Source organism: Salvelinus sp. IW2-2015, linkage group LG6.1 (assembly GCF_002910315.2).
Source record: "Salvelinus sp. IW2-2015 linkage group LG6.1, ASM291031v2, whole genome shotgun sequence".
Classification (NCBI taxonomy): domain Eukaryota; kingdom Metazoa; phylum Chordata; class Actinopteri; order Salmoniformes; family Salmonidae; genus Salvelinus; species Salvelinus sp. IW2-2015.
The window spans coordinates 312,233-327,230 of record NC_036845.1 but is presented as its reverse complement, the minus strand read 5'-3'; the positions used below and the strand labels follow the sequence as shown (position 1 = coordinate 327,230).

General features: G+C 42.3%; 1 protein-coding gene across 1 annotated transcript; it reads right to left on the bottom strand.

Moving 5' to 3' along the window:
• Positions 1-9,551: 9,551 nt before the first annotated feature.
• Positions 9,552-12,911, bottom strand: LOC111964817 (nuclear receptor ROR-alpha A). Its single transcript, XM_023988622.3, has 5 exons — positions 12,764-12,911; positions 12,520-12,627; positions 11,815-11,925; positions 11,439-11,548; positions 9,552-10,680 (listed from the first exon to the last, which is right to left on the bottom strand). Exons 1-5 carry the CDS (start codon positions 12,882-12,884, stop codon positions 10,522-10,524), a joined length of 609 nt encoding a protein of 202 aa, XP_023844390.1. The 5' UTR covers positions 12,885-12,911; the 3' UTR covers positions 9,552-10,521.
• Between the last annotated feature and the right edge of the window lie 2,087 nt (positions 12,912-14,998).

Sequence of the window (14,998 nt, the reverse complement as noted above, 5' to 3'; positions counted from 1 at the left end):
ATCACACTGGAGAAAGCATAGGAACGAGCGAAACAGCGCCTCTCTGTTTGCGTAGCGTCGAATGCAAGGGAAGCCAGCAAGCATTTGCCCTCCCTTGATAAAACAAGTATAAAGTCATAGCCAATCAGTGTTGAGCTAAACCGAGTGAGCTCAACTGTGAATGGTCCTGGCACAGCCAAAAAAGTGTCAAGGAAGCCAGTTTGGACTTGGCTGCAGTTCAATCACATCACATCATGTCACATCCAGAGCCAAATGTCATTGACAGAAACAACTTGAATCTTGTTGTGTTGTTGTCCTCCAGTGACTAGCTAGCTAGAATTGTCCCTTTCCTAAATTAGCCATGGATGAAGATAAGGATTTGGACTTGTGGTTTTACTTAATTCTCCATACTGGCAAATGATTATAACAGCGATTCTGATCCAACCATAAATTCATACATTGTGCCCCATGCCTGAGAGGATAGAAGTTCAATATGTAGCTAGATGTAGAAGGCTAATGTTAACTAGCTGGCTCATCGTTTCCCATGAAAACAAGTCAGGCTAGGGAACAAGCATTCTAGCCAGGTAGCCTAGAACAACAAAAAATAAAGGCGTGTACTGTATGACAGAGTCATAGACCGTTTAGTCAACAAGAAAGAGAGGAGGATGGCATTGGCATTTCTCTACAAGTAGGGTGAGTAAACTTGTGCGTGCATGCACACAGGCACTCACACACACTCACAAATCAAAACCATGGACAGCCACATCATATTTAGCTTATGTCGATTGGACAAAATTATTTTTGGTATCTTTTAGTTGTCACTGTATTAGACTAAGCATGATTTGATGATGTTGAAATTATGAAGTTGAAATGGTGCTGGAATAGAGGAGGCAGCTACTGTTTTCTTTGCGACTTGAGTAACTCTCCGTGGTTCTAAATCAATAGTTGTTTAGTAGCCTGAAAATAATCCGTTTTTAACCTTAACATAAAATATTAATTGGGAATGATATAAACATTAAAATATCGTTAAGAAATTCTCAGCAATCTAAATCGGAGTACATTTTTCATCAGTACTAAACACAATTATCACGTTGACACTGAGCATACTCAAATTGGTCAGCATGGTGGAAATAACTATTTCCATTCCTATAACATCATCTGTAGAAACTCAAATTATCTTGTTGGACAAATCCAGGTAGTGACTCCCGGTTTAAGTAACATTTCTTCCYTTTGGTGCCTAATGAACATGACCCAGGACAAGCATCATGATCCCACTATTTATAAGGGCAATGCCTATGGACTCTATGTGCCATTAGCACAAACCTGCTATAGTTCCTGAGTATTATCATTATCATCAAATTGTAATTTGTCAATGGGATATAGGTCCAATAAATTAGGAACAGATTCACTCTCAGGATCAGAGGGTTCCCACTCTCCATTCAGCATGGGCATGGTGACAACAGTGTCAACATCTTTATACACAACTTCTACTAAAGCTGTTGGGCAGTCACAATCAGCATAACAACAATCAATCCATAATACATTAATTTCTCCACTCATATAGTTATTTATTTACTAAAAACTTATTCAAATCAATCAGTCAGTTTACAAAAAAAATCTTTCAGTTTCCAAATCATAATTAAAACCCAATTAATAATCCAACCCAAATTTAGAATTACAATACTTAGTGATTCACGTTAGTTCTATKACTCAAAGTTAAATCCCTCGACTTAACACACACTYMSWYAATGTACATTTACATACAATATATTCATCTTATAATTCTAGTATTAACTTTTCTCATCACGGTCATAATTACAGATCAGTATCTTAATGGATTCTTGGTCTAAATTACTATCATTTTTGCAGTGTGTAGACATCTACAATCAACTTGATACCCCAAATGAACAATTTAGGGCAACCCTAAATCAATTATGGGCACAGTTGACCAACCCCCCCTTCAGGCACTTATCCTTCTGGCATCTCTTTGTTGTCATCTTCAGATAGCTTCACAGTTCAAAGTGGATGGCCCATGATAATGTCCCAATTTCACTGTCTCACCTGGGCCGCCACCACCTTTACCACCCATTATGTCTTGTCCATTTGCCAACCAGTATACCAGCAACATGAGAAACGTTTGCCAACCAGTATACCAGCAACATGAGAAACGTTTGGAACGGATCTCTTTCCATGCTCCCTCCACTTGAGAGAAAAGGCATGACAGAAAAGGCAGTTGATAGCTTCGACTGGATGCTGTGTACAAGTTGCTGGTTCGGACTCAGGTCTCAGGTCTCAGGTCTCAGGACTCAGGTCTCAGGACTCAGGACTCAGGTCTCAGGACTCAGGTCTCAGGACTCAGGACTCAGGACTCAGGTCTCAGAACTCAGGTCTCAGGTCTCAGGTCTCAGGACTCAGGTCTCAGGTCTCAGGACTCAGGACTCAGGTCTCAGGACTCAGGACTCAGGTAGAAGTGGTGAAGGACCATACTGAACACCATTGTCATGTCTTCGGCATCATTAAACTGAAGACTGTTTAGTTTATCAAATCAATTCTCTGTAATTATTAATACGTGATTAACTAATCAGGTAGATGTAATTAACTAGGAAGTCGGGGCACCAAGGAAAATATTCAGATTACAAAGTTATAATTTTCCTAATATAACTTTCAGATATTTTAATATCTGATCAATTAGTCTTCTAATTAATGAATTATTCTTTACCTCACGTTAGTCTCATTCCAAACATCGTAAATTGTTGGTTATTTGCACGAACCCAGTCTTCACTATGAGTTATCCATACATCAATTGTCTCAATCATTTACTTATTAACTTACTAAATAATCACAGAAATGCACACACAAACAAACAAGTAGATATGGTTACAAGGAAATGATAGGGGAATGTGCCCTAGTGGGCTAAACCGGCATAGCGGCTTGTTAGACAAAAGGACTGAGAAGGGCGCGAAAGATAAAAGACACTACAAAGTTGATAATTATAACAATTGAAATGCTAATCCTTTGCACATGAACGCTCACTCATTCTGGAATAATTGCAGTCAATATATATATTTACGCTCAGTGTGTCGTCGTGATCTCTGTTGGAAAGTTTGTTTCTGTTGGTGATAAAATAATTTATATGTTTAAAGAAAATGATTAAATAATTCCACTCTGAAACCATATAATTGTATGAAATTTATTAGAATCATAAAACTATAATCTGATGATGTGTGTAGTTTTAGTCAGAATTAGAACAAGGACCTTTTGTTCCTTTTTAGTACGTAAGCAGGGTGCAAGTGTGAAACAAATGATAAGAGGAGCTATCGACAGCTCCTACAGGACATTCTGTCTCCACCCGTGGAGGGGAGAAACTGTTAGGCTTGCAGACAATTATGAAACATGTTGCAGATTAAAGAAACAATGTATCCTTGTAGTGGAGAAACACAGACTGTCTGAGCAAGGCGTAGCTTAAGATTTGAACTTGTCTGTGTGTGTTATAAAGACTGTGTTTATATTGTGGACTTCAGAACGTTATCGTGAATAAACGTTTTGACTATTGTAAGCTGGGACTCTTGTCTGTATCATTCAACCAGAATCTTACAAACTCTGGGTTGCAGACTGAGTAGATTAATTGAAGTTAATGAACATTGATAACAAAATTCTCATAACAGTTGGAGAGTTTGTCTGCCCTCTCTCTCTCTCTGCCGTGGTTAGAATGGATAGTTCAGAGTAACATTCAGCAATGTTGTTATAGAATAGTTGTTTCGGCGGTTGTCGGTCTTCGCATTCACGGGTACATAATTTCTAGCTGCAGACTAGTAATTAGTATTYAAGAGTAGCTCTTATTCTGTCGGATCAATAGTCTCAGAGTTTAATCACGTGGCATGGTTAAAAGATTCAGCAATCTACTCAAACCTTAACTCCCTCTGTGATGAGGTACTGGTCTGAACCCTTAGCCCTCTCGTGGTTATCGAGGTAAGCTGGTCTGAAGAGGATTCTCCAGGTGGGGGTTATATTCGTAAGAGCAGAAAAAGGCTGTCCCATGATGCCAGATCAATGTCTGTGCTCATGGGGCGGGCCAATGACTTAGTTAACTTTAAAGGGAATTGGGTTCCCTTTCATTAAACAGTTTAAAATCACATTACATKATTTCACAAATAGTTTCATCTTTARTCATTCATTTTATACAACAATTAGATGCAAGCCTCATAACTGAGACTCTTGTATAAACAGGGTTATGGTAATGTGGCTGTCTTGTCTCTCATGAGTTTCACAAACATTAAACGAAATGGACCGGTCATAGCTGGATTCTTCCCCGACCGTGTACACCTTCTCCAAAACATGTACATGGTTCCGTTCTCAAATTCTATGCTGGAGAAGAGGTTATTTTGTTCTCCTGTGAAAACTCACTCTCTCTTATACTCTGGCCATGAGGAGAGAACTCCTCAAGGAATTTATGACCTGCCTAACAGAGCCTGTTGGTAGGGGGTGAGAGAGAGGGGAATGGTGCAGAGAGAGGGGGATGGTACTCGCTATCCGCAAAGAGGGCAACGTCATGACAACATTTTAGCCATTACTTCAGCTGGTTAGAGGGGTTTGAGGTCCACACTGTTCCTTGGTCAAATTGTCCCTCTTTCAAGCATCTAGATACCATATCTAGAAACCGTGAGATTTCCTTAGATATCATGCACCAGCTGTTATTTACATACAGTTGAAGTCGGAAGTTTACATACACTTAGGTTGGAGTCATTAAAACTTGTTTTCAACCACTCCACAAATTTCTCGTTAACAAACTATAGTTTTGGCAAGTCGGTTAGGACATCTACTTTGTGCATGCCACCGGTAATTTTTCCAACAATTGTTTACAGACAGATTATTTCACTTATAATTCACTGTATCACAATTCCAGTGGGTCAGAAGTTTACATACACTAAGTTGACTGTGTCTTTAAACAGCTTGGAAAATTCCAGAAAATGATGTCATGGCTTTAGAAGCTTCTGATAGGCTAATTGACATAATTTGAGTCAATTGGAGGTGTCCCTGTGGATGTATTTCAAGGCCTACCTTCAAACTCACTGCCTCTTTGCTTGACATCATGGGAAAATCAAAAGAAATCAGCCAAGACCTCAGAAATAAAATTGTTCATTCTTGGGAGCAATTTCCAAATGCCTGAAGGTACCACGTTCATCTGTACAAACAATAGTACACAAGTATAAACACCATGGGACCACGCAGCCGTCATACCGCTCAGGAAGGAGACGTCTCCTAGAGATGAACGTACTTTGGTGCAAAAAGAGCAAATCAATCCCAGAACAACAGCAAAGGACATTGTGAAGATACTGGAGGAAACAGGTACAAAAGTATCTAAATCCACAGTAAAACGAGTCCAATATCGACATAACCTGAAAGGCCGCTCAGCAAGGAAAGAGCCACTGCTCCAAAACCGCCATAAAAAAAGGGTGAGGTTTACAAACCGAAGAACACCATCCCAACCGTGAATCACGGGGGTGGCAGCATCATGTTGTGGGGATGCTTTGCTGCAGGAGGGACTGGTGCACTTCACAAAATAGGTGGCATTATGAGGGAGGAAAATGATGTGGATATATTAAAGCAACATCTCAAGACATCAGTCAGGAAGTTAAAGCTTGGTTGCAAATGGGTCTTCCAAATGGACAATGACCCCAAGCATACTTCCAAAGTAGTGGCAAAATGGCTTAAGGACAACAAAGTCAAGGTATTGGAGTGGCCATCACAAAGCCCTGACCTCAATCCCATAGAAAATTTGTGGGCAGAACTGAAAAAAAGATGTGTGCGAGCAGGAGGCCTACAAACCTGATCAGTTCACCAGCTCTGTCAGGAGGAATGGGCCAAATTCACCCAACAAGGAGCTTGTGGAAGGTTACCCAAACTTTGACCAAGTTAAACAATTTAAAGGCAATGCTACCAAATACTAATTTAATGTATGTTAAACTTCTGACCACTTGGAATGTGATGAAAGAAATAAAAGCTGAAATAAATCATATCTCCTACTATTATTCTTGATATTTCACATTCTTAAAATAAAGTGGTGATCCTAACTGACTAAACAGAATTATTACTAGGATAAATGTCAGGAATTACATAACACATATGGAATCATGTAGACCAAAAAGTGTTAAACAAATCAAAATATATTTTAGATTTTAGATTCTTTCAAGTAGCCACCCTTTGCTTGATGACAGCATTGCACACTCTTGGCATTTCTCAACCAGCTTCACCTGAAAATGCTTTTCCAACAGTCTTGAAGAAGTTCCCAGATTGCTAGCACTTCTTGGCTGCTTTTCCTTCACTCTGCGGTCCAACTCATTTCAACCATCTCAACTTGGTTGAGGTCGGGTGATTGTGGAGGCCAGGTCATCGGATGCAGCACTCATCACTCTCCTTCTGGTCACAATAGCCCTTACAGCCGGAGGTGTGTTGGGTCATTTGTCCTGTTGAAAAACAAATGATAGTCCCACTAAGCGAAACCAGATGGGTTGCGTATCGCTGCAGAGTGCTGTGTGCCATGTGGTATTAAGTTGCCTTGATTCTAATAACTAACAATGTCACCAGCAAAGCACACCCACATCATCACACCTCATCCTCCATGCTTCAGGTGGAACCAAACATGCGAGATCATCCCTTCACCACTCTGCGTTCACAAAGACACAGCTTTGGAACAAAAATTGCACATTTGGACTCATCAGAGCAAAGGACAGATTTCCACGGTCTAATGTCCATTGCTCGTGTTTCTTGGCCCAAGCAAGTTGTCTTCTTCTTATTGGTTCTTCTTTAGTAGTGGTTTTCTTGCAGCAATTCGATCACGAAGGCCAGATTCACGCGGTCTCCTCTGAACAGTTGATGTTGAGGTTCGCTACTTGAACTCTGTGAAGCATTTTATTTGGCTGCAATCTGAGGTGCAGTTAACTCTAATGAAAACTTATCCTCTGCAGCAGAGGTACTCTGGGTCTTCCTTTCCTGTGGCGGTCCTCATGAGAGCCAGTTTCATCATAGCGCTTTATGGTTTATGTGACTGCACTTGAAGAACTTTCAAAGTTGTGTTAAATTTCTGCATTGACTGACTTTCATGTCTTAAAGTAATGATGGTGTGTAATTTTCTCTTTGCTTATTTGAGGTGTCCTTACCCATCTTATGGACTTGGTCTTTAAATCAAATAAGGCTATCTTCTGTTTACCACCCCTACCTTGTCACAACACAACTGATTGGCTGAAACGCATTAAGAAGGAAACAAATTCCACAAATTAACTTTTAACAAGGCACATATCCYTAAAGTTGAAATYTAGTYACACTCTTTTGGTTACTACATGATTCCATATGTGTTATTTCGTAGTTTTGATGTTTTCACTATTATTCTACAATGTAGAAAATAGTAAAAATAAAGAAAACCCTTCAATGAGTAGGTGTGTCCAAACTTTTGACTGTTACTGTAGGTATTACAGACTCAGTCAGGGGCAAGATGAAAATGTCAGGGCATGCCCTAAGTACACGTCCTGGTAATCCGTCTGGCCCTGCAGCCTTGTGAATGTTGACCTGAATGTTTAAAGTTCTTACTCACATTGGCTACGGAGAGGGTGATCACACAGTCGTCCAGAACAGCTGGTGCTCTCATGCATGCTTCAGTGTTGCTTGCCTCGAAGTGCGCCTAGAAGTAATTTAGCTTGTCTGGTAGGCTCGTGTCACTGGGCAGCTTGCGGCTGGGTTTCCCTTTGTAGTCTGTAATAGTTTGCAAGCCCTGTCACATCCGACGAGCATCAGAGCTGGTGTAGTAGGATTCAATCTTAGTCCTGTACTGAAACTTTGCCTGTTTGATGGTTCGTCTGGATTTTCTTATGTGTCCGCCTCTTTAAAGCGCCATCTCTACCCTTTAGCTCAGTACAGATGTTGCCTGTAATCCATGGCTTCTGGCAGATGCAGAAATGCCCACAAGCAGGAACACCCCAAATTGCTATAAAAACTTTCTAAATGTCTACAAAAAAATCACAGGACAAGTTATTGGAACATAGCTGCTGTGCACACGCAGAATAATAATAATTTGATTTAACTAGGCAAGTCAGTTAAGAACAAATTCTATTTACAATGACAGCCTACCGGGGAATAGCCCTGTTCAGGGGCAGAACGACAGATTTTTACCAGCTCGGGGATTCGATCCAGCAATCTTTCAGTTATTGGCCCAACTCTAACCACTAGGCTATCTGCCACCCCAGATAATCCAGTGCAGAGTTAACACTGAAGGATTCCATTGTAAATCCACAGACTGTGGCTCCCCCTTGCCTCACCCTTTTACCCCTTTCCTTTCCCTCTSTCCCCTCATCCCTCCTCCCCTTCATCCCTCCTCCCCTTCATGGGTGACACACAAACACAATGTCCCTGAGCAGTGTTTCTCAGCTTTATAACTTCCCAGGAAAAGCAGGATTAAAAGGAGGAAGAGTAAGATAGCTTATATGACTAAAACTCAAGGGACAATCTACCGATAATCTTCAAACGGTACTTTAAACTCACAGAATTAGTACTTTTGATGGTACAGAGATTGTATGCCAGATTTGACTGATAGTTTTTGTTCTGAGATGTGTCTAGAAGAARCAGTAAGTCAGAAATGTGTGTTTGTGCTGGAACAGAACACACATTCCCCAGGAAAGGCCAGAGAGCACAGCAAAAAACAACTCAGAGAGAGACCACATGTAACTCTCCCTSTCACTGTTACTGTGTGGGACTGATCCTAGTCCCTGAACGCTGGGCAACCTCTCTGACCGGATTTGAAGCGTTTGTGGTTGTAGGGCGGAGAGAGAGAGTGGTTGTCTTAATCATGTCCTAACAACTCACCCGGGTCTTAGTCACTTCTCCTTGGGAGCTCAGTAAACAACATTCTTCAGTTCTCTCATACAAGACTCTTAGACCGAACAAAAGTCTCCCCATACACACAACAAAGCTCAGCTGAATGTCAGCCACTGCCACTCTCACACACAGTTAAGAAGTGGTGTTCTGTACCCACATCCAGTTAGGATACTTTCAGCTACGAGGTACCGAAGGTAAAGTCATGAAAGAAAGACAGACATCCGCACACTGCTGAATGCCTCTGCAGTTCATCAAGGGGTGAATCTTAACTCCCACTTAAGTTGAATTTTGACCCTCAATGACATCAATGCGTGACTAAGTTACATTTGAAACTCAAGTGGAAATGATGATTCAAGCCTGGACATTGCACTCGATGAACAGCCGCAGCATTCAGCAGTGTGCTGGGGTCTACTTTGCTTTCACCACGCTCTCTCACACACAAATACACACAGATGTCGATAGAACACACTCAGCTCATTGGATAGTCTATGAATCAAACACACACACCGTTGAGGACGGCTCAAAGCTGGAATGTCTGTGTGTGTTTTGTCATAGATGTGACGTTAAAACATGTCAATTCTACCAGTGTGCAGCTGCATGTACTGAGCTCTCCCCAGCTATGTTTCTTCAAGCTCTTTCCCTTCCTGGTATGCAATAAACATCCTATTTTGTACATTGGGAAAACAGACAATACAGGAACACCAGTAATTTTTTAAATCATATCAGCAGTTTATTGGAAGCCATGGGAATCACCATGGTAACACTTTGGAGACAAACTAACAGAGAGAGAATGTTAAAGAAACACAACGGTAATGTTTGTAAAATCTGTTTACAATAACAGTCATGCCCAAAGTTAGTCATTCAAATGCCTACATACTGTAGGCCTACAGCAATATTACCCAGCATCAAAGTTTTATATGTTGTAGATTACTCATATTTACATTTCTGCCTGTCTAGGATTTCTGACTCTGTTTTAATGCAACACACAGCCTCATTTAAAGCTCGATAGASACACATAGGATTGTTGGTCAAATTCGATCCACACACAGTTCATTGAGAAGACTAGCTATATACTTGACTGTGTGTTTGGGTCCTGAACCGTGGGGCCCATGGGCTATAGCTCAGGTTCTCAGTCTGATGGGTTAGCCAACTCTGTAAAGTCACACATTTAAAAACAACTCAGAAAACACCCATTAGATTTCATAGTGATCATCTAAATATGGTCATTTATACCAGCTAGAAACTGGTCTGGATACAGTCACAACAGCCGCCCCAACAGTCACAACAACCGCCCTGAGTCAAAATAACATACATCAACTCAAGGACGAAATAACACTCTCAAAAAGGAAAAACAAAACAACAACCTATAAAACATTGTTTTGCATGAAAATCGGTTCAACGTCCAATCACTAATAGGCTACTGAAATAATTTAATCAAATCAAATCATTGCTCTCTGAAATGACAAAAAATATATTTATTCAACAAGTGAAGCATTCAAAGTAATTTCATCTCATGTTATCAATGCATTCTCATGTCTCTGTGTGTCTCTAAGTGTCTGTGTGTGTCTGTGTCTATGTGRGTGTCTGTGTGTTTGTGTGTCTGTGTCTGTCTACTACTGTATGCAAGTTTCTTTGTCTAATTATCTGTCAACATGTACGGTGCAGTTCAGAGGGAGTTCACAGGGAGTCCACAGAAGGCAGGTCGGAGGTGAACAGCTCCTTGTATAGAGGAGGGAAGACAGAGTGGACGGTGAGCGGGTAGCGCTGGCTGAACCAGTGCAGCTTCTCCACATGAAGACTGCACAGAGACTGCAACACTGACACCTTCTGGTAGAGCTGGGGACAACACACACAGAGAGCTAGTCAATGACAGTTCTACACACTGTCCAGTGATGTCATAGAGTGTAAACACCAATGGTGGAAAAAGTACTCAATTGTCATACTTGAGTAAAAGTAAAGATACCTTAACAGAAAATGYCTCAAGTAAAAGTTAAAGTCACCCAGTAAAATACTACTTGAGTAAAAGTCCAAAAGTATTTGGTTAAAAATATACTTAAGTATCAAAAGTAAATGGAATTGCTCAAATGTTCTTAAGTATCAAAAGTAAAAGAATAAACCATTTCAATGTCCTTATATTACGCAAACCAGATGGCAACATAAAAAAAACATTTACAGATAGCCAGGGGCACACTCCAACACTCAGACATAATTTACAAATGAAGCATTTGTGTTTAGGGAGTCCGCCAGATCAGAGGCAGTAGGGATGACCAGGGATGTTCTCTTGATAAGTATGTGAATTGGAAAATTTTCCTGTCAAAATGTAACGAGTACTTTTGGGTAGCAGGGAAAATGTATGGAGTAAAAAGTACATTATTTTCTTTACGAGCGTAGTGAAGTAAAAGTAAAAGTTGACAAAAATATAAATAGTAAAGTAAAGTACAGATACCCCAAAAAACTACTTAAGTTGTACTTTAAAGTATTTTTACTTAAGTACATAACACCACTGGTAACGCTCTCCACTCACTACTCAGTCAAACTTGAATGCGTGAGTGTGTGTCTGTGAGTGTGTATGTGCAAGTGCCTGTGTGTGTTACCTTGTGCTGAAGGCTCTCTTGGTTGTCTCTGCGTAGCATGTGGCTGAGGCATACCTCCAAGTCTCTCCTCATTCTATGTACTCTGCCTCTATCCTCAATACAGGGGCGATCTACACACACACACAAACAAAAATACACACAAAAAAAGATTAAAAGAGATAAAATAGATAATTTTATACCATTAATCAGCTTATTATGTTCTATGACTTTACGGATCTATGACTTTATGGATCTATGACTATGACTTTACGGATCTATGACTTTACGTTTCTGTGACTTTACGGATCTATGACTTTGCTGATCTATAACTTTATTGTACTAAGATTATCTGKAACAATATCATTTTACAGAATGTGTGTGCATTTGTGTGTCTTACCTGGGTTAATGAGCACCAGTGAGCTGAAGAGAGCCATCTGCTGCTCAGTCAGTCTCAGGGCACACACACTGTGAGCGAAGTCAAACACCGCCACCATCAGATCACCACAGCCTGCAACAACACAGTTAGCATAGTTAGCACCACTAAGACTAGGAACCAATTGGCGAAGTTAATATGAGATAGTATACTCCAAAAGTTTGGATTTGAGGTTAAAGTTCAGATAGTTAGACACACAAATATCATACAGTCTCCARATTAATGTATAAGTGTTAGCAAACATATTCTATTCTTTACAATAAAAGTGACTCCAAAATTACAATGCATTATTTACCATTTATTTCTATTGGGTACAAAATAATCTGAAATACAACCAAAACAACCAGCAAATGCATCCAATAAATGTTTTGAGTCACAAGCTTGATGTAGTCATTGTGTGCTATGAATATGGGACCACATACTTAACTTTTTTCTATTTTAATACACATATAAATGAATTCGTCCCAATAATTTTGGTCCCCTAAAATGGGGGTGCTATGTACCCTCAAATTAAAGCGGACAGTCTGCACTTTAACCTCAGTCATTTGATTTCAAATCCAAACTTTTGGAGCAGAGCCATAAGAATAAAAAATCCTTCACTGTCCCAATAAATATGGAGGGCAGTGTAGCATCCATTCAACAGCTAAGACTAGGAACCAATGGACTAACCCAGAGACTTGAAAAGTTCAGTGCTGCCAAACTCCCCATCGAAGAAGACGGTGCTGTTCTCTGTGTTAAAACACCTGCTCATTCTGACCAGAACCACCTCCATCGAACCTGAGAGAGAGATGGAGCGAGGGAGAGAGAGAGGGGAGAGAATATTTAATAATGGCAATGTGCACTTCTTACAGGAAGACTTTTCTTGAGAGAGGACAGTAGAGTAAGTAGTGATTGACAGGTGGATTCGGCTCACCAGTCTTGAGCAGGGTGATCTGGTCGTTCTGTCCAAGCCCACGGAACCCTGGGATGCGTTTGGCGAACTCCACCACGTACTGTACCGCTTCAGTCAGCCTCACGGCACAGTGCTGCCACATCTCATCTACTGACTGGAGAGGAGAGGGAGAGAGGGAGGGAGGGGGAGGGGGATAGAGAAAGAGGGAGGGGGGGAGAGAGAGGGAGGGGGAGAGGGAGAGAAAGGGAGGGGAGGGGAGGGGGAGAGGGAGAGAGAGGGAAAGGGGGCGAGAGTGTCACACCCTGATCAGTTTCACCTGTCTTTGTGCTTGTCTCCACCCCCCTCCAGGTGTCGCCCATCTCCCCATTATCCCCTGTGTGTTTATACCTGTGTTCTTTGTTTGTCTATTGCCAGTTCGTCTTGTGTTACCAGCGTGCTTTCCCGTTTTCCTGTTTTCTCAAGTGTTTGTTTCCTAGTTTTTCCCGTTCTAACCATTCTGCCTGCCGTCCTGTACCTGCCTGACTCTGACTGCATTACGAACCTATGCCTGTACTCGACCCTGCCCTTTGCCCCGTGTTATAAGAAATTATTGAAAACTGTACTATCCGCCTCCTGTGTCAGCATGTGGGTCACATCCTGAGTCTTATAGTATGAACTGCCCATGAATGACCTGGCAGACCAGACCAGCTCACAATGCTGTCTCACAGCAAAGAGCCACATTGGAGACACCGCAGGAGATACAGCAATGCTTATGGTACCCAGTTCTCGTCCCGGTTCTGGAAGGCGTTCTGCACCGTCATTGGGTCGTCAGCCAGCCTGTCCTCTGGTTTCCACCCCCAATCTAACGGCCAGTCGGAGCGAGCCAATCAGGACCTGGAGACGGCCCTTCGTTGCCTCGTTTCCGCCAACCCCACCACCTGGAGCCAGCAACTCGTGTGGGTGGAATACACCCGTAACACCCTTCCCTGCTTGGCCGCTGATCTCTCGCCCCTTGAGTGTTTCTTGGGATATCAGCCCCCGCTCCTCCCTGAGCAAGAAAAAGAAGTCAGCATACCCTCTGCCCAGATGTTCATCCGCCGCTGTTGCCGTACCTGGAAGAGAGCCCGGGCCGCTCTTTTGAAGACCACATTCAGGTATCTTCGACAAGCGGATTGCCACTGGACCCCTGCTCCCAACTATTGGCTRGGGCAGAGGGTATGGCTTTCCACCCGGGACCTGCCCCTCCGGGTGGAGTCCTGTATACTTTCCCCCCCGTTTTATCTGCCATTTCCCCATCTCTAAAATCCTTAGCCCCTCTGCTGTTCGTCTTCTGTTGCCCCTCACCCTTTGTATCCCTCCTACGTTTCATATGTTCAAGATAAAACCTGMGTCTCACTGTACTTTGTCTTCTGACTGGTGTCCCTATGGGACCGCACGATACTGTCACACAGCTCCTCTATGTGAAGCAGGGAGGGGGTGTAGGGCAGTAGGGGTCTTCTGGGTCATCTAATTCCCTTCTGGGTCATCTACAATCTAATTCCCATCCCTATCGTCTGGTCAGGAGATGGCTGACGGGAGTCGAACCGTGAAGAAGAGGGAGTGAGAAGGAAGGGGTAATAGATATTAAACAGTGCTAGTCTGATTATGTGTTTCGAGTGTGTGTATGTGTCCACTCCCTTACCTCTTTTGTGTAAGTGCCCACTGCCAGGAGACACACAGGAGCCGTGGTAGGCCAGACCTGGAGCCTAGAGCCATGGGGGAACTAAATTGTTTAAATAAATTATATATCTAATTTATTTATTTATGATCCTATATGATGGAACGGTCCACAACCCTATACCTTAGACACCCACCTGAATGACCTAGATACTAAGGAGAAGTCCCTAACTGTTTTATGGGCCTGCTGTAAGCGGTCTGTATGCAGCCAAAATGCGGTCAGAGACCTAGAGCAGCACTGCCCCCTCAAGATTCTGAGCCTGCTTGGCAGGGTTGGTCCTGCAAAGCCAAWGCCCCCTAAAGGGAGAGCATACTATACACGGAAATGCCAAGCTGCTAATGAGAACCTTGACGACCTTGTACCTAGCCTGTGGGGATTCCGGTGGGGTGCCCCCACCCAGGCAGTGGCAGTGCTGGCAACACAAGCTGCAGTAACCCATGGGGAGGGGGTCACACTCGGACATTCAGAGAGGGGGTATATTATTGTGGCCCTGTTGGCACAAAATCAAAAGTCTGACTGCATGGAGATGTGTAAGGGGTGCGGGGCTGGCTGCATGGAGA

What these genes read in the sequence shown, in the direction of transcription:
- LOC111964817 (XM_023988622.3), bottom strand. Translation starts at nt 12,884, where the DNA reads ATGTGGCAGCACTGTGCCGTGAGGCTGACTGAAGCGGTACAGTACGTG. An exon ending in TGAACTTTTCAAGTCTCTGG is followed by an intron (nt 11,926 to 12,519) that starts GTTAGTCCATTG and finishes GTGTTGTTGCAG; the next exon opens with GCTGTGGTGATCTGATGGTG. An exon ending in AAGAGAGCCTTCAGCACAAG is followed by an intron (nt 10,681 to 11,438) that starts GTAACACACACA and finishes TGTTGTCCCCAG; the next exon opens with CTCTACCAGAAGGTGTCAGT.